The following is a 24,010-nucleotide window of genomic DNA, read 5'->3' as shown; positions in this document are numbered from 1 at the left end:
CTGTCCTTTAGGACTTTTTAACCTGTGATTTTGTGTGGAGCCATATCAGAGGGTCGTGTCTTTGTGAGAGTGCAAGCGTGTCGTGCTTTCCAACTTCAGTTGACATTAGTCACTTTTTTTTTCTCTTGAGTCAAAATCTCACCTTCTTACCCAGACTGCGGGGCAGTGATTCAATTTTGGCTCCCTGCAACCTCTGCCTTCCGGATTCAAGCGATTCTCCTTCCTCACCCTCCTGAGTAGCTGGGATTACAGGCATGCACCACCAGGCCCGGCTGATTGTTTGGGTTTTTAGTAAGGGTCGGTGGGATAGGAGTTGGTTTTATGGGCTTTGGGGTGGGCAATGGAAAGTTACAGGAGTTACAGTTTAGGGCGGTTTTCTGCAAGCTGGGAGGGGCCGGGCGTGGTGGCTCACACTTGTAATCCCAGCACTTTGGAGGCCAAGGCGGGCGGATCACCTGAGGTCGGGAGTTCAAGACCAGCCTGACCAACATGGTGAAACCCCGTCTTAAAAAGAAAAAATGCTGAGAGGGGGGTCATAGGGTGTGGAGTCACAAGGTTGACCAAGGTCGGTTACAAAGTCCAATGTTCTTATCAATTGGGGCAGGCATAAGGAATAGAGAATGTCTCAGTTAAGCAGGCGCCGCAGGTGTTGATTATTTCTTTCTCATTTTTCGGTCTTGCAGCTTTCTCGGGTTTTCTGATTTGGGAATGCCCTCGCCCTCCAGAGGTGTACCTGCGGTTCACCGGGGTTGCCTCGTCGTCCAGGGCAGGCTCAGACCTTACAGAAAAGAGAGAGGATTTCTGTGCTGTTCTGTGGGCCGTCAGCATGCAACTGTACGTTTCCCTCAAGCTGGACTTTACATTTCACCGTCCAGTTTACGTTCCTGCCCTAGACAACTTCGAGGCTTTGGAATTAAATTGCCAAAAGTCAGCACTTTGGGAGGCTGAGGCGGGTGGATCAAGAGATGGAGACCACCCTGGTCAACATGGTGAAATCCCGACTCTACAAAAAATTAGCCGGGCATGGTGGCGCGTGCCTGTAATCCCAGCTACTCGGGAGGCTGAGGCAGGAGAATTGCCTGAACCCAGGAAGCGGAGGTTGCGGTGAGTCGAGATCGCGCCATTGCACTCCAGCCTGGGCAACGAGAGCGAAACTCCGTCTCAAAAAAATAATAAAATTTAAAAATGAATTGCTAAAATTAATTCAATAGCAAGGAACGTTCCTGGATTCAGTTACCGCCCCAGCTTGACTTTTTAGGGACGTCTATTTCTCAGACTGCTGAGCTGCTCCAGCCCCGCCTGGAGGATTTTGCCTCTAAAATCCGGAACGCACAGACCGGGAGAGCGGGATAGAGGGACGCTCAGGCCCCGCCCCCACGGAACCCTCACGCCTCAGGCCCCTTCCGGCCGCATCAGGCCTCTGGCAGTTCCCTCCCTGCGCTTTCCGCACTGAGACCCGCCCGCCCCTCTGCGTCCTTTCCCGCCCTCACTCAGGCCCCGCCCACCTCCTTGGGGGTCCGGTCCAGGCCTGGCCTCCTTCCTGCCGATTGGCACAGGCCCGGAAGCGGCTGGTGTGGACTGCCGGTGGCACCGCGGCGCGTGAGTTTTGCTGTTTGTTTTGTCTCCGCTTCCCAGGCGTGTGGTGCTGCTGTACCGGGGGCGTGGGGTCCCCACAGACTTGGCAATTTTGACCCCTTTTTCTCAACCCAGAGCAAATTGCGACGTCCGTGGGTCGCTTCCTTTTGAGTTTGAATTCACCCCGAGGCTGGTCGTGTCTTTCCTTAACACAGAGCAAGTTGAGACGTCTGGGTGAGGGTCTGTGGGTCGCTTCCGTTTGCGTTTAAAGTCGCCCTGAGGCTTGTCCCGTCCCGGTCTTTCTGAGCTAGGGCTGTGCAGGCACCTGGTACCGGCGCTTGTTCCTGCTGAAAACGCTTCCTAACCCGGCGTCCCGCCTCGTGCTGTTTCACATTTTCTCCCCCGCCCTGGGAGCCTCCGAGCCTCGCTGTCGTGGGTCCCTGGAGCGCAGCGCCACAACCCCAGTCCGGGGCCGTGCGTCCTCTGCCTGGTCCTGAAGTCCTGCAGACCCCACCCCTGTCCAGAGGCGCCGTCGCCCCCACCTCCTTCCTCCTGCCGGGCTCCGCTGCTCCCAGTTCCAAGCCCTGGAAAACGTGCTTTTCCCGAGGAAGCCCTCTTATCTCATCCTGTCCCTGTTTTACCGGAAGGCAGTCTTGACTGACGTATCCAAGGCTTCGGCTTTTGGACATAGAATTGTGGGGGGGGGAACCTTCAAAGTAACGACCTAACAGCGGCGACAGCAGGAATTGAGTCAATCAAGAAGGCACTTAACAAGGTGGGAGTGGACCCCAGTGAGCTTCTCCAGGGCCCCGTTTACAAAGTTCTGGGGGTTAAGTCTTTCTTTTGAGGTCCCCACGGGCTACCCCTTTTTCTGGATGAAGGAGTTCGGCCCTTGCTGAGGTGAATTGGCCCGAGCCCACAGCAGGTGGGTGCCCTGTGCGGAAGCGGTGGCCGGTGCCTGGCCGTGGCCACTCCTGGGCACTGTGTTTCCTTGGGAGACGTGGTGGAAGGCGGAGAGCTGTAGAAAGAGTAGCCTTTGATCCTTTGTTAGTCCGCGTGGGGAGTGTAAGGTTGGCCAAGAGGAAGGAGAGTAGACCCAAAGTCAGGCGTGGAAGTTTTACTAACCTGCCGGCTGCCCCGTAACCATCACAGGAGGCAGCCCCGAGCTTACAACACGAGGGGTTTACATGGGGTGAGAGGGGCATAAGGGAGTTTCAGGACTGAGACTCTGTCAGCTTGCAACAGGCGCAGAGATGGTTTGTTAACTTGTGACAGACTTACAGCATATCATCCTGCGACTTCTGTAGGGGCAGTTTTTAAAAAACAGGATCTTTCAGGTGTATGTAAAACAGGAATTTACAAGCCTGGAGATATTTGTTTTCCCTGTCCTCTCCGAGCTGCCCAGATGGCTGGAATCAGGCTTTGCTTAATTGTAGCACCTAGGTGTGTGATAACCTGCTTTTTGCCAGCTAAAACTAAGTCTCTTTCTCACACTAAAAGCTGGTCAGGCATTATGTTAGCTTCTTGAGCTGGACAGACTCAATCTTAGCTTCTTCATTGTAGTGATTTTCCCACCATTATGTATGTAACTGTAGCATGTAGCTGGGGCAGGGTGACCCTGGGCATCTCCAGGAATGCATTTGTTGAGAAGAGGCGGAGTTAAGTGGTACCAGCAGAGCCTGGGAATGGAGGTGCTGTCAAGTGCTCAGAGCCCCCATTATCTACAAGTTGTATGTCTTTCCAGACAGCTTTACCCCTCGCACCTAGCGCTGTTTGATTTCTCATGTACCAGTTTATCTTTTAACTTTTTCGCTTACTCTGCTTTTGTGAAAAATTTGCTTCAGCTAGGTTCCCCCTCCCCTTCAAAACTAGGGTATAAAAGACCACCTAACTTTTTCTTAAGGGTGGAAAGAATTTTGGGCGTTAGCCACCTCTCGGTCACTGGCTTCATAAAGGACTCATAATTCAATCTCAGAGTGTGGTGCATTCCTTGACTTGCTCAGGTACAAAAGAGGGCAGTTCAGGAACGCAGCTGTGGAGCAATCAGGAGGGCTGGTCAGCTTGCATGGAGGGGGTTGTCTGAGGCCGCTTGTCCCTAACAGAAAGATGGAATATTTCCTTTCAGTCTAGTTTTGGAAAGTTCGCGTTACCTGGCCTTAGATTCACTGTCCCCAGACCCAGGAACCAAGTGCTCCTTTTTCTTTATTTTTTTTTTTAAATTAGAGATGGCAAGATCACAGTTCACTGGAGCATCAACCACCTGGGTTCAAGGGATCCTCCCACCTCAGCCTCCAGAATTAGCCGGGACCGAAGCCAGCCTTCATATCGAGCTAATTTTTGTATCCTTTGTAGAGACGAGCTTTCACCATGTTTTCCTGGCTGGTCTCCATCTCCAAAGGTCAGGTGATCCAGCCGCTTTGCCTTCCCAAAGAGTTGAGATTACAGATGTGAGCCACCACACCCCAGCTTGTTTTTTAATTAATAATAATAAAAACAATTAGCTGGGTGCGTACGCTCATGCCTGTTATTTCAGCCCTTTCAGAGGCTGTGTAGGCCAATCACGTGAGGTCAGGAGTTTGAGACCAGCTCGGCCAACATTGTAAAACCTCATCTCGACTAAAATACAAAATTAACTGGGTATGATAGTGGGCACCTGTAATCTGAGCTACCCGGGTGGCTATGGCAGGAGAATCACTGGAATCCAGGACGCAAAGTTTGCAGTGAGCTGAAATCACACCACTTCACTCAAGCCAGGCGACAGAGTGAGACTCTGTCTCAAAAAAATCAAATAAATGTTTCTGAAATAAGCTTTGGTAGGATCCTATGAGCTCACATGATGGGTTTCCAACTATGATATGTGTTCAAAATTTGTTCTTTGACCCCACATTTTATTAGCTATATATTTGTCGTTGTTGTTGTTGTTGTTATTTTGAGATGCAGTTTCGCTCATTACCCAGGCTGGAGTGCAATGGCGAGATCACGGCTCACCACAACCTCCGTCTCCGGGGTTCAAGCAATTATTCTGCCTCAGCCTCCTGCGTAGCTGGGACTACAGGCATGCACCACCATGCCCAGCTAAATTTTGTATTTTTAGTAGAGACAGGGTTTCACCATGTTGACCAGGATGGTCTCGATTTCTTGACCTTGTGATCCACCGGTCCGGCCTCCCAAAGTGCTGGGATTATAGGCGTGAGCCACCGCATCCGGCAGCTATATTGTTTTTAACCATTTTAAAATTGTTTATCTCCAAAATTTATTATGTCCGGTTTACATTGAGAACTGTATGCTTTCTAGTCTATATCATATGGGGAAACATTTTCTACTACCTGAGAAATGATTTTAGGTTGTTTCAATGTGTACTTACTAAAGATAGTCGAGGACCGTTTTTCTTTCTGCTAACATCAAAATGTACTTCAAGTAGCCTGTTACTCCATTTTCTTCTGTCATCTGATGAATCGGTGAGCTGTGAGCTTCTACATAAACATTGCCCTCAAGTTCCTCTGCGCTATACTATTCTCTGCAGATGATCAAGCAGTTGGATTGACTTGGAAGCCTGTTTCAGCAGAACCCATGTGTTCATGAAGGAAACATTAGCTCACATCTCATTTCTACCACTGCCTCTCTTTCAGTGTTTTAAACACCTATAGCTATGTGTTCACAATTGTGTCTATTTTGAAAGTATTCCTGGCCGTGTGCACTGGTTCACGCCTATAATCCCAGCACTTTGGGAGACCGAGGCGGGTGGATCAAGAGGTCAAGATATCGAGACCATCCTGGTCAACATGGTGAAACCCCGTTTCTACTAAAAATACAAAAATGAGCTGGGCATGGTGGTACGTGCCTGTAGTCCCAGCTACTTGGGAGGCTGAGGCAGGAGAATCGCTTGAACCCAGCAGGCGGAGGTTGCGGTGAGCCAAGATCATGCCATTGCACTCCAGTCTGGGTAACAACAGCAAAACTCCGTCTCAAAAAACAAAAAAAAAGAAAAAAAAAAGAAAGAGTCTTTCTGTAATTTTTCTGGAAAAATAATTGCATGTTTAGGATTCATGCATGAGAACCTTAGGCATTCTAAGAGAGCTTTCTTTTGTTCAATTTTATAAAAGATGGTCCTGGGATTAGTTTTGTTCCATTTTTTGAGACGGTGTGACTCTGTCATCCATCCTTGAGTGCAGTGACACAATCTTGGCTCATTGCTGTTGCGGAGACCAGCTCCCAATATATCAGCGTGGATTCAATGTCTCTCAAAGTGATCGAGTGGTCGGTGAAAAGAAAGACAAACAAACTTTTTTCTTTTTTTTTACAGCTGGGCCCTGGGGAGACACCACCATGTAATGCTGTGCCCTGGATGTCTAACGGGCCCCTGAAAACCTCAGTTTTTTATTAGGCTCTTTCAGTAGGGGAGGGTGAGTAAAGTTATACCACATTACAGTGATAATTATACAAAAAGAAACATAAACTATTGACCAAAGATCACAATATGATATTGTAAAAGCGGAACCATGTAAAAATTACTTTTTGTGGGTCAGCATAAAAAACATGTACCTTAGCAAGAGTAGAGGTTAAACATCAACTTATAATTACCAGCCAGAAAGGCACTGGGCCCGCAGCCGCAGGGAGAATAGGATCTGACCCAGGACAAGCAGCCTGACCACAAAACTGCAAGAGGGGGAGCGCCCCCTGCAGGCCTGGAGGAGCAGTGGAAGACAGACTTTGACATCGTGATCTCAGTCCCTGAGGTTTTTCCTCACAACAGAGGCCTTTCCTGCATATGTTCATAGTCTCTCCACAGGGTCGCATTCCGTTTCCAGGGCCATAACCAATATGCCTTTCCTGGGAAAGAGATGTGCTTAATGAGCCTCTCCATTACACAACAGCTCAGCAGAACCAAAGTTACAAGTTATAGCTCAGTTTTTCCCATTATTCTTTATTTTTCTCAAATATAATTGATAGAGTAAGTAACAAGCGTCAGAAAGCAAATAACTCATTTCGGGGGTTAAAAATCAACTATTCCTTCTTGTTATTTTAGATAGATTGGGTTTTGCCAATTCTTCCGTAAGCTTGGGGTTGCTCGGCTACCACCTAGGGGTCCACAGTGTTCCCAGCAATGGCAAGCTCTGCCTCCAAGGCCCAAGCGACCCACCCCAGTCAGCCTCCCAAATAGCTGGGATTGCAGATGCACACCACCATGTCTGGCTAATTTTTTGTCCTTTTCTTTTTATTTTTTGAGAGGGAGTTTCGCTGTTGTTACCCAGACTGGAGTGCAATGGCATGATCTTGGCTCACCGCAACCTCCGCCTGCTGGGTTCAAGCAATTGTCCTGCCTCAGCCTCCTGAGTAGCTGGGACTACAGGCATGCACCACCATGCCCAGCTAATTTTTGTATTTTTTTTTTTTAGTGGAGACGGGGTTTCACCTTGTTGACCAGGATGGTCTTGATCTCTTGACCTTGTGATCCACCCGCCTTGGCCTCCCAAAGTGCTGGGATTATAGACATGAGCCACCGCGTCCGGCCTGTACTTTTGATAGAGATGAGATTTCACCGTATTGTGCAGGTTGGTCTCAGACTCCTGGGCTCACGTGATCGACCCACTTCAGCCTTCCAAAGTGCTGGGAATGCAGTGTGAGCTACCATGCCCTGCCCGTTCTGGAGTTCTCTAGAGAAGGAAGACCACTGCAACCTGTTGGCCCTCCCAGGCCATCACGTGGGAATCAGCCACACTTTTATTCTAATCAACTCAGAGTTTCTCAGGATAACTCAGTGTAATGTCTCTTGCTCTAAATCTCAGTGAGCCCACCTGTAATACACAGCTGTGGAATAAGACCACAGCAGCTCAAAGTGACACTGACCCCTGAAATGACTGACCAGATAGAGAGTTGCTTTTCCTGTAGGACAGGGTAATGCTCAGGTGTGATTTGAATTTTAAATGGATTCCAGTTCCCCTTAAATATAAAAAACACAAATACCAGAATGGAAAAAACAGGAAATTAGACCCAAATCACCTTGAACTTTTTCATGTCTCTGTCCACACCCTCTTTCCCTTCTTATCATTTCATCTCTGGACTTTCACCCAGCTACATGGCTCCGTGTCCCCTGCAGGCCTTTCCCCTGAGCTCTGCAATCCTGTGTTCAGTTGGCTCCTCAGCTCTCTGCTAGGACATCACACAGACATCTCCACCCTCATGTTTTCATCAGTGACTTCCTAAACCCTCCTACACATTCCCTGCAGTCCTGCATGTCTCAAATGAGGGTGAAGTGTACTTCTGGGGGTTAGCCAAACTTGACAGCATGTATTTTAAATATGGGAAATAAACTGGACTCTTGAGAGAATAAGTCCCAAGGGGAGAGCAGAGCCAGAAAGTGGGGCTGTGCTGGGCTGGTGCCCTCTGAGTGGAGCCCAGCCCTGACTTCACATTAGGATGCTCAGGCATTTTACAAATACATCTCTCTTTTTTTTTTTTTTTTTGAGGCGGAGTTTTGCTCGTTACCCAGGCTGGAGTGCAATGGCGTGATCTCGGCTCACCGCAACCTCTGCCTCCTGGGTTCAAGCAATTCTCCTTCCTCAGCCTCCTGAGTAGCTACAGGCACGTTCCACCATGTCCAGCTAATTTTTTTGTATTTTTAGTAGAGACAGGGTTTCACCGTGTTGACCAGGATGGTCTTGATCTCTCGACCTTGTGATCCACCCGCCTCGGCCTCCCAAAGTGCTGGGATTACAGGCGTGAGCCACCACGCTGGGCCATAAATACATCTTTTATGCTTTTTCATCAGAGATTGCTATTTTCATAGGATGGGACTTACCCTCAGTAATACATTGGTGCTGGTGATTCTCATCTGTGCCCAGCATTGAACATCAAGGCAGTTTCCTCCATGTTGAGAGCTAAGAGCAGCCTGCCATCTACAGGGAGGTGATGGGCTGTGCTCTGCATGGGGCTTGGTGAAGGCTACCTGGGTGCCCTGAAGATCTGTACCCTGATGCAGTGTGTGTGGACTTCCAGAAGAAAACCAAGATCTGAAAACGCGTAAGAATTACCTCATAGGTTCTTCTGTAGGATGCTCTTATCTCTACATAATCTCTGGTGCAGTGGGCAGTGGAGGACTGTCTTTCTACAGGGTGGGGTCTCCCCTGTGTGTGTCTTTTGTCACAGAAAAAAAGTGAGTGCTTTTTTTTGTTTTTTGTGTTCAAGACAGAGTTTCACTCTTGTTGCCCAAGCTGGAATGTAATGGCACCATCTTGACTCACCACAACCTCTGCCTCCCAGGATTAAGCAATTCTCTGGCCTCAGCCTCCCAAGTTGCTGGGATTACATGCATGTGCCACCACATCTGGCTGATTTTTTCTATTTTCAGCAGAGATGGGGTTTGTCCGTGTTGGTCAGGCTGGTCTTGAACTCCCAATCTCAGGTGATCCACCCACCTCAGCCTCCCAAAGTGCTGGGTTTACAGGCATGAGTCACTGCACCCGGCCAACTGTTTGGTTTTTAAACATTAAATAATTATCTGGTGCGGTGCTTCACACCTGTAATCGCAGCTCTTTGGGAGGCTGTGCTGGGCAGAGCACAAGGTCACAAGATCGAGGCCATCCCAGGTAAGATGGTGAAACCTATTCCTACTAAATACACAAACATTAGCTGGGAATGGCAGCCTGTGTTTGTAATCCCAGCTACACAGGATGCTGAGGCAGGAGAATCGCTTTGATCTGGGTGTCAGACATTGCAGTGAGCTGAGATTCTGTTACTGAACCCCAGCCTGGCAATGGAGGTAGACTTCGTCTCAAAAATAAATAAATAAATAAATTTCTTTTTTTCCCACATGCAGGATTGATTTCCAAAGACTCATGTTACGAGGCAGCCACCAGGAAGGCCAAAGAAAAGGAGCCCGGGATGCCTCCTCCTCAGGTAAAGTCATCGTCCTCTGTGGATCATTCTTTTTTTGTTGTTGTTTCTGAAATGCCAGGTTTGTAGTAGCCGGTCTTCTGTGAGTCTGAAGCGTCCTGCCTGGCACGTGTGCTCACACTCACTCATGCCTTTTCTCAGTCCCTCCCATCTCCACTTAGATTCCATCTCCTATAACCCAGTGACGTGAGCTTGGGAAGAGGCTGCACTGGGCATGGTCCTGGGAAGGGCTCTCCCCAGACATGGATGGAGACGGCATATGGGCCTTGTGCTGTCTGTGGTGCTGGGCAGCAGGGAATGTTCAGGGGCCACAAAAATGGATACATGTTTAACTGTTTGTGGACCAGATCAGAGAAAATATATGTGCTCTGGTATCTGGAGGGGAAAGGGAGATATGTTAGGGAAGCTTTTTTTTTTTTTTTTGAGACAGAGACTCATTGTCACCAGGCTGGAGTGCAGTGGCACCATCTTGGATCACTGCAACTTCCACCACCTGGAATCAAGCAATTCTTGTGCCTCAGCCTCCCGAGTAGCTGGGATTACAGAAATGCACCAGCATACCCAGGTGATTTTTGTAATTTTAGTATAGACAGGGTTTCACCATGTTGACCAGAATGGTCTCAATCTCCTGACCTTGTGCTCCACCTGTGTCGGCCTCCCAAAGTGCTGGGATTACAGGCATAAGCCACTGCGCCTGGCCTAGGGCAGCTATTTTGTGTCTGATTTTGTAATGCATTTTGAAGTTACATTAGTGAATCAATATGTCTCTGACTCCAAACTTTTTATCTTAAAACACAGGGTGTCACTCTGGGGTTCAGTCTGAAGTGCAGTGGCACAATGCTAGTTTAAAGCAGCCTCGAACTCCTGGGCTCAGGTCATCCCTACATTAGCCTCCCAAGTGCTACGGCATGAGGCATGTGCCATCATGGCTGCTAATTTATTTTTTACTCTGTGGAGTTCGGGACTTGCTATGTTGTCTAGGCAGGGGTGACATGGCAAAATCATAGCTCACTATAACCTTGAACTCCTGGCCTCAAGTGATTCTCCCACCTCAGCCTCCCAATCTGCTGGGTTACAGGTGTGAGACAGCCAGCCCAGTGGGACTCCGCACGTTTACTGGCTTGGAATAGGATGGAAAACAGAGAGAGACATCAGTGGTAGAGGTGGCTTTATTTCATCATTGACTTTGAGTCATGTAATCAATATGAATATCTAACTACTGAGGATTCTTTAAATCATTCTCAGCACTTTGACCCCACAGAGATTTTTTTTTTCAGGGCCCTGATTAATAAGGCATTTTGGACAAAACTGGTAGCAGTTATTTTGTTAGAGAGAATGAAGGCACTTTTTTCTACCCATTATTATAAAACGTTTATTTATTTATTTATTATTATTATTATTTCTTTTTGAGACGGAGTTTCGCTCTTGTCACCCTGGCTGGAGTGCAATGGCGCGATCTGGGCTCACCGCAACCTCCACCTCCTGGGTTCAGGCAATTCTCCTGCCTCAGCCTCCCAAGTAGCTGGGATTACAGGCACGCGCCACCATGCCCAGCTAATTTTTTGTATTTTTAGTAGAGACGGGGTTTCACCATGTTGACCAGGATGGTCTCGATCTCTTGACCTCGAGATCCACCCGCCTCGGCCTCCCAAAGTGCTGGGATTACAGGAGTGAGCCACTGCACCCGGCCCCACTTTCATTCTTAATCTGTCTTTTTTTTCATTTATTTGTCACACTGAATTCTGGGTACCCGTGGATGGGGTGTGGGGGCTGGCTCCCTACAAATTCTTTATTTTTGCCTTTAAGTTTTGTTCATATTATGAATTTTTTTCTTTTTTTTTTGGGGGGGGGGAGGAAGGCAGGAAGGAAGGGAAGAAGGACGGTAGGGAGGAAGGAAGGGATGAAGGAAGGAAGGAAGGGAGGAAGCGGGGAGGGAGGGAGGGAGGGAGGGAAGGGAAGAAAGGAAATCAAGCAATGAAAGAGACATTGCCGACCTGGATCTAGAGGTTTACAAGTTGATTTCTTTTTTTTTGAGAGAAGGAAAGAAAAAAAAAAAAAAAATAAGTAAAGGAGAGAGGAAGAGAAAGAGGGAGAGTAAATGGAAATATTGCTTTATTTTGAAAAAAAATTGGGTATTAATAATGGCCAATCAATGTTTCATTTAAACTAATGGGTAGGTGTGATGTGGTATTGACAAGAATGTATATTTTGTGTATTTGAAGTGGAGAGCTCTATAAATATTTATTAAGTTTACTTGTTCTGGATCTGAGTTCGAGTCCTTGATATCCTTATTAATTTTCTGTCTCATTGAATCTAAGTCTCCTATCTGGGTGTTAGGATCGTTAGCTCTTGTTGTTGCATTGATCCTTTTACCACTATATCTTTGTTGCTTTAAAATCTATTTTATCCGATACAAGAATTGCAACTCCTGCTTTTTATTTATTTATTATTTATTTTTGCTCTCCATTTGGTTGGTAAATCTTTCTCCATCCCTTTGTTTTGAGTCTTTGTGCATCCTTGCATGTGAAACAGGTCTGGATGTAACATGCCATTGGGTTTTGGCTGTGTCTTTTGATTGGGAATTTAGTCAATTTAAATTTAGGGTTACTGCCATTTGATGCTGACTGGCTGTTTTATCCATGTGTTGGTGTAAATTCTTCTTTATGTTGGTGCTCTTTACTTTTTGGTGTATTTTTAGAAAGGCTAATACTGGTTGTTTCTTTCTGTGTGTAATGCTTCTTTCAGAAGCTCTTGTAAAGCAGGCCTGGTGGTAATAAAATCTCTGAGTTCTTGCTTGTTCATAAAAGATTTTATTTTTCCTTCAGTTGTGAAGCTTAGTTTGGCTGGATATGAAATTCTGGGCTGAAGGTTCTGTTCTTTGAGGATGTTGAATATTGGCCCCCACTCTCTTCTGGCCTGTAGAGTTTCTGCCGAGAGATCTGCTGTAAGTCTGATAGGCTTGCCTTTGTGGGTTATCCGACCTTTCTCTCTGGCTGCCCTTAGTATCCTCTCCTTCGTTTCAACCCTGGTGAATCTAACGATTATGTGCCTTGGGGTTGGTCTTCTTGAGGAATATCTTTGTGGTGTTCTCTGTATTACCTGGGGTTGAATGTTGACCTGCTTTGCTAGTTTAGGAAAATTTTCCTGAATAATATCCTGAAGGGTATTTTCCAGCTTGGATTCATTCTCTCCGTTGCATTCAGGTACACCTATCAAACGTAAATTTGGTCTTTTCACATAGTCCCACATTTCTTGGAGACTTTGCTCATTCCTTTTTATCCTTTTTTCTCTAATCTTTTCTTCACGTTTTATTTCATTAAGTTGGACTTTGACCTCTGATATCCCTTCTTCTGCTTGAACAATTCGAGTGTTTAAACCTGTGCATACTTCTCAGAGTTCCTGTATTGTATTCTTCAGTTCCATTAATTCACTCATACTCCTCTCTAAGTTGTCTATTCTCAATAGGATTTCATCAAGCCTTTTGTCAAAGTTCCTAGTTTCTTTACGTTGGGCTACAACATGTTCTTTTAACTCACCGAAGTTTGTTATTATCCATTCCTTGAAGAGTGATTCTGTCATCAGGAGGCGCTCGTTCTCCATCAAGCCTTGTTCCATTGTTGATGTGGAACTGTGATCATCTTTAGAGGGAGAGGCGTTCTGACTTTGAGTATTCTCAGCTTTTTTACGCTGGTTTCTTCCCGTCATTGTAAATTTATCCTCCTCTCGTCTTTGAAATTACCAACTTTCAGATTAGGTCTCTTGAGTGGACGTCCAGGTTGTTAGTTCCCAGGGCCAGAGCAGCGGCGTTAAAACTGATGGTGCTTTTCTGCCCAGGATTCTCCTGTCGGGCTTCCTTCTTGTTTCCGTAGTAGGCGACTCTGCCTTCCCGGGGCTCCAAACCTCGGTCAGAAGGGGAACCGGTCCCGTTTACTCTGCTCCGAGAGCTGCCGCGCCGAGGTGCCGGCGGAACCGCTGCGCCGACCACGAGAGTCGCGCTGGCGACCCGTGTGTTTCCACCACTGGGGGATCTTCTGCTCCGTGAGCGACCAGACTTTGTCTGAAACTGTGGCGTCCTCTAGTTCTCCGCGCCTTCCCTGAGAGCTGCAATCCCGGGATGTTAGCGATCGGCCATCTTGGATCGTTCTCCGAATTTTTTTCTTAAGGGTAAAACAAATGTTCCTTCACATGACCTTTTTATTATTATTATTATTATTTTTTTTTTTTTTGAGACAAGTTTCACTCTTGTTGCCCAGGCTGGAGTGGAAAGGCACCATCTTAACTCTTTGCAACCTCCACCTCCCGGGTTCAAGCACTTCTCCTGCCTCAGCCTCCCAAGTAGCTGGGATTACCGGGACATGCCACCATGCCCAGCAAAGTTTTGTATTTTTAGTAAAGATGGGGTTTCATCATCTTGGCCAGGCTGTTGATGAACTCCTAACCTCACGTATCTACCCGCCTCGGCCTCCCAAAGTGCTGAGATTATACAAGTGAGCCATCTTGCCTAGGCCCGTGCTCTCTATTTGCATTTTCTTGTTTTATTTTGCTTTGTAAGCTTTGCCTCATCGGTGATTATGACGTCCTCTTGTCTTTAAATCTAATTTTATTGTTAAAAATTTGATGGCAGCCGGGCTCAGTGGCCAAAGCTTGTAATCTTGACACTTTGACAGGCCAAAGCAGGGTGATTACCTTATGTGAGGTGTTCAAGGCCTGCCTGGTCAACATGGTGGAACCCCGTTTTTACTAAAAGTGCAAAAAATTAGGTGGTATGGGTGGCAAGCAGTTGTAATCCCACTTACTCAGGAAACTGAAGCAAAAGAATTGCTCAAAGCTGAAAGGCAGAGGTTGTAGTGAGCCAAGGTCATGTCATTGCACTCCGGCCTGGGTGACGAGAGTGAAGCTTCATCTCAAAAATATAAATAAAAATAGATTTGGTTTATATTTAATTTTAATTTTTGTGTATTTCTCATAGGTATTTCAGGTAATTAATTTTAAAGATTCAGGTAATGTATGTCAGCAAATTCATATGAAGTCAGCAAACACCTCCCTATTTTTCTTTTCTTTTTCTTTTTTTTTTGCAACCTCCGCCTCCTGGGTTCAAGCAATTCTCCTGCCTCAGCCTCCCCAGTAGCTGGGACTACAGGCGCGTACCACCATGCCCAGCTAATTTTTGTATTTTTAGTAGAGTTGGGGTTTCACCTTGTTTACCAGGATAGTCTCGGTCTTTTGACCTCCTGATCCACGCACCTCGGCCTCCCAAAGTGCTGGGATTATAGGCGTGAGCCATCGCGTCCAGCCTCCTATTTTGCTTTTGAAAATACTTTTGATTTCCCTTAGAACACACTTTATTGAAATTTCACTCTTTTCCCTTTAATGTCTCTTAATGTTTACAACTGTAAAAGTCTGTTTCTTTGTTTTTCATTGCCCCATTTTATCTGAGACAGGTATAGCAATCTTGCTATCAACACTTAATTCAGTATGAATTGGACATGTCAATCTTTGATGATGTGTTTGAGTCGTTTCTTTGTTTGGCTGTAAAGTAGTGTCAGGTATATTCATATTAGTATGCAGTAGTTACAGGACTTTGTCCTGCAAAACTGAAACTCTTATACCCACTAGGAGCTAATTTTTCCATTCAGCACATTCAATCCTTCGGAGCGTAGCTGCAGATGTAGTGGTGACCAACTCCCTCAACTTCTGTTGAACTGAGAAAGACCTAATTTTAAAATATTTTTTAAAGGATCATTTTCTCAGGTATAGCGGTTTTATTGGCAGGTGCATTTCTTTGAAGCTTTGACTGTTCCATCATACTCACTCGCAGACTCTGATGTTTCTACTGAGAAATTTCTTAAGAATATGACAGCAACACCATCTTGGGTGACAGCTCTTCTTTTGGCTATTGTTAGAATTTTCTTTATCTCTGAATTTTGATAATTTTATTATGATGTTGTTTGTTGTAGGTCTCTTAGATTATCCTAGTTGGATACTTTTAAGATGTTGAATTTGTTTCTTTTGCCTTCTGAAATTAGAAAATTTTGAGCATTATGTCTTCCAGTGGGCTTTTCTGTTCCTTTCTGACTCTCACTCTCTTCTGGATTTCTGGAATTTTTTTTTTTCTTTAGAGGGAATTTTGCTCTGTCGCCCAAGGTAGAGTGCAGTGGTGCAGTGTGGGCTGACTTCAACCTCTGCCTCCTGGGTTGGAGTGATTCTCTCACCTCAGCCTCCCAAGTAGCTGAAATTACAGGTGCGCACCACCACACCTGGCTAATTGTTGTCTGTTTAATCCAGAAGGAATCTTACCATGTTGGCCAGGTCAGTCTTGAACTCCTGACATCAGGTGATTTCCCTCACCCAGTCCTTTCAAAGTGCTGGAATTACACGGTGAGCCACCCCTCCCGGCCTGGGGCTTTCATAAGGTGTAGGATGTTGTCCTTGATGGCGTCCTGTTGGTCTGTTTAGACTCCCTTTATTTCCATTTATTCTTTGTTGTTGTTGTTGTTGTTTTCCTCTTCACTAACTTTTGGTTTTTGTTGTTGAGATGGAGCTTTGCTCTTGATACCCAGGCTGCACTGCGGTGGCACGATCTCGGCTCACTGCAACCTCCGCCTTTCCAGTTCAACTGATTCTCCTGCCTCAGCCTCCCGAGTAGCTGGGACTACAGCTGTGTGCCACCACGCCCAACTAATTTTTGTATTTTTAGTAGAGTTGAGGTTTCACCGTGTTGGCCAAGATGGTGTCTTGATATTTTGATCTTGTGATCTGCTCACATCATAAGTGCTAGTATTATAGGCATGAGCCACCATGCCTGGCCAAGCCCATGCTTTGTGTATAAACACATCATTGGCGTGTGCTCTTCTCTCTCTCTCCCTCTCTCTCTGTCTTTCTCCCTCTCACTCTGTCTCTCTCTCTCTCTCTCTCTCTCTCTGTCAGTTGTATTTGTCTGTATGTTTCTGTGTATATATATGTTATTTTTATTTATTTATTTTCTGAGAAAGAGTGTCATTCTGTTAGCCCAGAGTGCAGTGGCGTGAAACCTCTGCCTTCAGAGTTCAAGCATTCTCCTGCTTCAGCTTCCCAAACAGCTGGGATTACAAGGGCTTTCCCCAACCACACCCAGATAATTTTTTTATTTTTAGTAAATACTAGGTTACCCCAGATTGGCTAGGTTTGTCTCAAACTCCTGACTTCATGTAATCCACTCCCCTCAGTCTCCCAATGTGATGGAATCAGAGGTGTGAGCCACTACACCTGGCCTTATTTATATACATATATATATATAGAGAGAGAGAGAGAGAGCGTCTAAGTCTAGAGCCCAAGCTGGAGTGCAGTGGTATAATCTTGGCTCATGGTGAAATTCACCTCTGGGAGTCAAGCAAATCTCTTCCCTCACCCTCCCAAGTAGCTGGGAGAAGAGGTGTGTGCCACCACACCCAGTTAATTTTTCTGTATCTTTGGTAGAGACCGGGTTCTACTGTGTTGCCCTGGGTGGTCTTGAACTCCTGAGCTCGGGTGATCCACCCGCCTCAGCCTCCCAAAGTGCTGGGATTCCAGGGGTGAGACTCTCACTCAGCAATATATTTTTTATATTATCCATGAAATTGGGACTTCCACAGTGGCTTACAAGACTTTTAAATCTATCATGGAGAAGTATACTAAAAAGCAGCTATATGACAAAAATGTCCAAAGATACCTTAACGCGAATTTGTCAGCGCACAGTCTGGTATCATAACAATACTTATTTTCTTTTTTTCTCATTTCATGTGAAGGTGATAACTCAGTTCCGTATAACATTTTGTTGAAATGTATTTTTCATTTTAGGGACGCTTGACTTTCAGGGATGTGGCTATAGAATTCTCTTTGGCGGAGTGGAAATGCCTGACCCCTGCTCAGAGGGCTTTATACAGGGACGTGATGTTGGAGAACTACAGGAACCTGGAGTCTGTGGGTGAGGAAAACATCCCTCCAGACACGAGGAATCTGCCCTTGTCCATCTTGGCTCTTCCTGGTATGTATTCTCTGTTGCAATTTTGCCCCATGTATGCTTTTGATGTACATGTCATTGATTTCTGCAGACCCTCCTAGGAAGCACGGATAGCTTCTTAGGGACTCTCCTATGCAGTGGCTTTACGTAAAAACAGAAAATTCATGAACACTTTGACTAATACAGTTGAACATCATCCTGCTCTAGGCAGAGATGCCCCTGGAAGCTCTGAGCAGAATTGTCTGCATGGTCCAGGATAAGAGATGGAAAGCATGGCACTGACTGGATCCTCCACCTCCTGGGTTCAAGCAATTCCATACCTCAGCCTTTCAACGTATCTGGAATTACAGGCACATGCCACCAGACCTGGCTAATGTTCTTTTTCTTTTTTTTTTTTTTTTTTTTTTGAGACGGAGTTTCGTTCTTGTTACCCAGGCTGGAGTGCAACGATGCAATCTCGGCTCACCGCAACCTCCACCTCCTGGGTTCAGGCAATTCTCCTGCCTCAGCCTCTTGAGTAGCTGGGACTACAGGCACGCGCCACCGTGCCCAGCTAATTTTTTGTATTTTTAGTAGAGACAGGGTTTCACGTTGTTGACCATGTTGGTCTCGATCTCTCGACCTCGTGATCGACCCGTCTCGGCCTCCCAAAGTGCTGGGATTACAGGCTTGAGCCATGGCACCCGGCCTCTTCTTATTTTTATTAGAGATACGGTATCACCATGATGGCCAGGCTTGTCTCAAACTTCTGGTCTCAAGTACTCTGCCAGCTTTAGCCTCTGGCCAAGTGTTGGAATTACACATGTGAGCCGTCATGCCCGGCCTTTCTTTCTGGGTTTTGAGGAGAATCACAGAAGTGTCTCACTGGCACTGTGACTGTGTTCTTCACGTAAACTAAAGATTATCTTCTCTAAGCAGCAGTCACTGCTGTAGAAATTCCTCCTGGGTACGACATCGTTCAGGTTCACTGCGTCATATATATAAGGCTCTTGGCATAACTCTTTTTTATGCTCACATGGAATTTTGCTCTTGTTGCCCAGGCTGGAGTGCAATGGTGAAATCTCTACTCACTGCAACCTCTGCCTTTTGGGTTCAAGCAATTCTGCCTCAACCTCCCCAGTAGGTGGAATTTACAGGCACCTACCACCACACCTGGCTAATGTTTGTATTTTTAGTAGAGATGAGTAGTCTTAACCTTTCAAGATTACATTAGGGAAGTTTAAAATAACTACTGTTCTGGGCCGGGCGCGGTGGCTCAAGCCTATAATCTCAGCACTTTGGGAGGCCAAGGCGGGTGGATCATGAGGTCAAGAGATCGAGACCATCCTGGTCAACATGGTGAAACCTCGTCTCTACTAAAATACAAAAAATTAGCTGGGCATGGTGGCGCGTGCCTGTAGTCCCAGCTACTCGGGAGGCTGAGGCAGGAGAATTGCCTGAACCCAGGAGGCGGAGGTTGCAGTGAGCCAAGATCGCGCCATTGCACTCCAGCCTGGGTAACAAGAGAGAAACTCCGTCTCAAAAAGATAAAATAACTACTGTTCTTTGTGTAATATTTGCACATTTCAGTCTTAACTGTTATTTACCATCTGTACTTAATTGGAAACCTACTGGTCTTTATATTTTTCAGATAGCTTTTTAAAGTCTATGATGAAGTTCTCATCAACAGGGCAAGGTAGTACAGGAGAAGGGATCCACACAGCGACATTGGGAAAATGTACAAGTCATCACATTGGAGATTCTTGCTTCCCAGAAGCTGAGAAAGATATTCATGAGTTTGAGTTTCAGAGGCAAGAAGTCAAAGGAAATGGCCATGAAGCACTCATGACAGAACCCAAGGAGTTGACTGGAAGTACAGAGCCATATGATGACGGGTGTGCTGGCAGGAAGCCTATTGGAGATCGGCTTGGGTTAAGCTTCCATTCGCATCTGCCGGAACTGCACATATTTCAGACCGAAGGGAATATTGATAATCAGCTAGAGACGTCTGCCAATGATGATTCCTCAGTTTCAACAGCCCAAAACATTTCTTGTAGGCTCAAAACCCATGTCTCTAACAAGCATGAGAATAATGTCCTCCATTCTTCATTATTCACACAAAAACAGGAAGTACACATGAGAGAAAAACCTTTCCATTGTAATGAGTGTGGCAAAGCCTTTCATAATAGTTCAGTCTTAAGGCGACATCAGCTAACCCATTCAGGAGAGAAACAAAACAAATGTGATGTGTGTGGCAAAGTCTTTCCTAAGAAGCACAACCTTGTAAGTCACCATAGAGTTCATACTGGAGAGAAACCTCACAAGTGTAATGAGTGCGGCAAGACCTTTACTCAGAAGTCATCCCTGCAGTGCCATCATAGAATTCACACTGGAGAGAAACCTCACAAGTGTAACGAGTGTGGCAAGACCTTTACTCAGAAGTCATCCCTGCAGTGCCATCATAGAATTCACACTGGAGAGAAACCTTACACATGTAATGAATGTGGTGAGAGTTTTAATAGAAAATCACACCTTGCACGTCATCAGATTCTTCATACTGGAGAGAAACCTTACACATGTAATGAGTGTGGGAAGGGTTTTAGTGCAAAAGCACACCTTGCACGTCATCACACACTTCATACTGGAGAGAAACCTTACAAATGCAAGATTTGTGACAAGGTTTTCCGGAGTCGTTCATACCTTCCAGAGCATCAGAGAATTCACACTGGAGAGAAACCTTACAGGTGTAACGAGTGTGGCAAGACCTTCAGCCGGAAGTCATACCTGCAGTCCCATCATAGAATTCACACTGGAAAGAAACCTTACACATGTAATGAATGTGGGCAGGGTTTTAGTACAAAAGCACACCTTGCACGTCATCACATACTTCATACTGGAGAGAAACCTTACACATGTAATGAATGTGGGAAGGGTTTTAGTAGAAAAGCACACCTTGCACGTCATCACATACTTCATACTGGAGAGAAACCTTACAAATGCAAGATTTGTGACAAGGTTTTCCGGATTCGTTCATACCTTCTAGAGCATCAGAGAATTCACACTGGAGAGAAACCTTACAGGTGTAACGAGTGTGGCAAGACCTTCAGCCGGAAGTCATCCCTGCAGTGCCATCATAGAATTCACACTGGAAAGAAACCTTACTCATGTAATGAATGTGGGAAGGGTTTTAGTACAAAAGTGCACCTTGCATATCATCACATACTTCATACTGGAGAGAAACCTTACAAATGCAAGATTTGTGACAAGGTTTTCCGGAGTCGTTCATACCTTCCAGAGCATCAGAGAATTCACACTGGAGAGAAACCTTACAGGTGTAACGATTGTGGCAAGACCTTCAGCCGGAAGTCATACCTGCAGTGCCATCATAGAATTCACACTGGAAAGAAACCTTACACATGTTATGAATGTGGTGAGAGTTTTAATAGAAAATCACACCTTGCATGTCATCAGACCCTTCATACTGGAGAGAAACCTTACAGGTGTAACGAGTGTGGCAAGACCTTCAGCCGGAAGTCATACCTGCAGTGCCATCATAGAATTCACACTGGAAAGAAACCTTACACATGTAATGAATGTGGGAAGGGTTTTAGTACAAAAGCACACCTTGCACGTCATCACATACTTCATACTGGAGAGAAACCTTACAAATGCAAGATTTGTGACAAGGTTTTCCGGATTCGTTCATACCTTCTAGAGCATCATAGAATTCACACTGGAGAGAAACCTTACAAGTGTAATGAGTGTGGCAAGGTTTTTAATCAGCCAGCACTCCTTTCACGTCACTGTAGACGTCATACTGGAGAGAAGCGTTACAATTGTGAAGAATGTGACAAAGATTTTAGTTGCAAATCACACCTTGAAAGACATAAAAGAATTCATACTGGAGAGAAACCATACAAATGTAAGGTTTGTAACAAGGCTTTTGGGCATGATTCATACCTGGCACAACATCAGAGAGTTCATACTGGAGAGAAACCTTACAAGTGTAGTGAGTGTGGCAAGACCTTCAGTCAGATGTCATCCCTTGTATATCATCGTAGACTTCATACAGGAGAGAAACCGTATCAGTGTAGTGAGTGTGGCAAGACCTTCATTCAGATGTCATGCCTTGTATACCATCGTAGACTTCATACAGGAGAGAAACCTTAGTGTAATGACTGTGGGAAAACCTTCAGTCAGACGTTATCCCTTGCATAGCATCGTAGACTTCATACAGGAGAGAAACCTTATCAGTGTAGTGAGTGTGGCAAGACCTTCATTCAGATGTCATCTCTTACATACCATCGTAGACTTCATACTGGAGAGTAACCTTATAAGTGTCATCTACAGGGTCCAGCCTTGCCGGGTCTCTTGGGTGTTCTTTTGTGTTCGGAGAAGATAGATCAAAGGAAAGAAAGACACAAGACAGAGAGATCAGAAAAGAGTTGAGCTGGACCCAGGGGACTACTACTAGTAAGGTGCAGAATCCAGTTGTGGCCCCGAATGCCTGGACATGCTGATACTTACTGTATACAAGGCAGGGGGGCAGGGTAAAGAGTGACTCATCTGACATGATTGATAGGGTCAGGCAAATCACATGCTTACAGCTCGGGGCCTCCCTTTCAGGTAGCCGCTGCAAAAAGGGAGGCACATACGTCAGCATCTTTCTGTGCACTTGTCAGAAAGATCAAAGGCTTCCTGTAGGATTCCTCTATTCTCATGCCTTGTAAGAACATAAAAAGAGCACCAGGTTGGAAAGCGAAACCTGAAAGTGGACAAGGATGGTGACCATCGGAGCACAGCACCGCAGAGAGACATTTAAGCCCCTGGAGGCTGGGCGTGGTGGCTCACGCCTATAATCCCAGCACTTGGGGAGACCAAGGTGGGTGGATCATGAGGTCAAGAGATCAAGACCATCCCGGTCAACATGGTGAAAACCTGTCCCTACTAAAAATACAAAAAACTTAGCTGGGCATGCTGGCTCGCACTTGTAGTCCCAGCTACTTGGGAGGCTGAGGCAGGAGAATTGCTTGAACACAGGAGGCGGCAGTTGCGGTGAGCTGAGATCACGTCATTGCACTCCAGCCTGGGTAACAATAGTGAAACTCTGTCTCAGAAAAAAATAAAATAGCCCCTGGTCGTCTGCAGGTTGGCTTGGCTAATATCAGGCCTTCCTCAAGACTCAAGGTTTTCTGAAATCCTCCAATGAAAAAGAAACCCCCTTTTACAGCCTGCTAAGTAGAGGTCACTTTCCCAGCAGCTGACACTACAGCAAGACACTCCCCTCCTGATCACTTCTCACAATGTCCCTTCCATTTCTAATTATATTTCACCTGATTATGTCTATATTATGTGACGGAAGTGATTCTGTGCTATACTACTAAACCAAAGGTTAATAATAGTGATTAAATAGGAGTTTTATATAATTGATTATGTGATTCTTTCTAATATATTTGGCATCATAGGTAAAGCTAAGTAATCATTTCTTATACTGGGGCAGATCGTGCCTGCAGTCTCGCTTTGGCACTGGGGCAACTTTCTTCCCAGGTAATGTGTGGCAGGACCTTCAGGCAGACGTCATCTCTTGTAGTCCATTGTCAACAATACTGGACAGAAACCTTAGAAGTGTAATGAGTGTGGCAAGCGCTTCACTTGAAATTCAGCCCTTGTAATTCCTAAGGCACTTCATTCTGGAGAGAACCTGACAAGTGTAATGAGTGTGGCAACATCAGAGAGCTAATACTGGAGAGAAATCACACACACACATGTAATGAGTATAGCAAAGCCTTCAATGTGCAGTCAGCACTTACCATGATCAGGTGGTCCATGGTATAGGGAAACTATTAATGTGATGACTCTCACATAGTCTTCTGTCAAGGGAGACTAGGCTTCTGTGAAGGGAGATCTTACAAGTGTAATGAATGCGGCAAATTGTTCGGACCTTGTTCATAGCTTGCAGTTGATCAGCATACTCATACTGGAGAGAAACCTTACAAATGGCAGGATTGTAGCAAGGTCTTCAGTCAAGCTTCATCTTATGCAAAACATAAAATTCACACAGGAGAGAAACTCCACAAGTGTCATGATTGTGGCAAAGCCTTTAATTCACGTTCCTACCTCCTTAGACATTAGACGAGGGAGAGAAGGGGAAATTGAGAGAGATGTACAGAATGAAGGAGGGAAACAGTAATGAAGAAAGGGTCTGGGCGCAGTGGCTCACACCTGTAATCCCAACAATTTAATAGACTGAGGCAAGGGGATTGGTTGTGTTCAGTAGTTCGAGGCCATCCTGGGCAGCATAGTGAGACCTTCTCTGCCAAAAAAAAAAACTCAACAGGGCGTGACAGTACACCGCTCTAATCCCAGCTACTCTGAAGCCTGAGGCAGGAGAGTCTCGAGCTCAGGAAGTCCAGACTGCAGTTAGCCAAGATCATGTCATTGCACTCCAGCCTGGTCGACAGAGCAAGATCCTGTGTTAGAAAAAAAAGTGAGGGGGGCGAGGGGCTGGGCAGAGTAGCTTATGCCTGCAAAACCAGCATTTTGGGAGGCCGAGGTGGGTGGATGATCTGAGATCATGAGTTCGAG

The 24,010-nt window shown here is 45.8% G+C and overlaps 1 protein-coding gene across 6 annotated transcripts; it reads left to right on the top strand.

The window, feature by feature from the left end:
• Positions 1 to 1,545: 1,545 nt before the first annotated feature.
• LOC100405978 (uncharacterized) lies at positions 1,546 to 22,851 on the top strand. 6 transcript variants are annotated; one of them, XM_078361137.1, is made up of 7 exons: positions 1,546 to 2,350; positions 3,799 to 3,973; positions 5,879 to 5,978; positions 8,363 to 8,595; positions 9,392 to 9,471; positions 17,284 to 17,470; positions 19,077 to 22,851. In XM_078361137.1, the coding sequence occupies exons 5-7, from the start codon at positions 9,457 to 9,459 to the stop codon at positions 21,593 to 21,595; spliced, it is 2,721 nt and encodes a 906-aa protein (XP_078217263.1). In that variant the 5' UTR covers positions 1,546 to 2,350; positions 3,799 to 3,973; positions 5,879 to 5,978; positions 8,363 to 8,595; positions 9,392 to 9,456; the 3' UTR covers positions 21,596 to 22,851. The 6 variants fall into 6 exon arrangements, with proteins under 6 accessions (XP_078217263.1, XP_078217264.1, XP_054105225.2 ...); XM_078361138.1 differs by lacking the exons at positions 3,799 to 3,973; positions 5,879 to 5,978 and adding an exon at positions 6,972 to 7,127 and having other exon boundaries at positions 1,546 to 1,599; positions 8,478 to 8,595; XM_054249250.2 differs by lacking the exon at positions 8,363 to 8,595 and having other exon boundaries at positions 1,546 to 1,599.
• The last annotated feature ends 1,159 nt before the right edge of the window (positions 22,852 to 24,010 follow it).

This window comes from Callithrix jacchus, chromosome 22 (genome assembly GCF_049354715.1).
Source record: "Callithrix jacchus isolate 240 chromosome 22, calJac240_pri, whole genome shotgun sequence".
NCBI lineage: Eukaryota > Metazoa > Chordata > Mammalia > Primates > Cebidae > Callithrix > Callithrix jacchus.
Note: the sequence above shows the minus strand (reverse complement) of the source record. Positions and strands in the feature narration are given on the sequence as shown.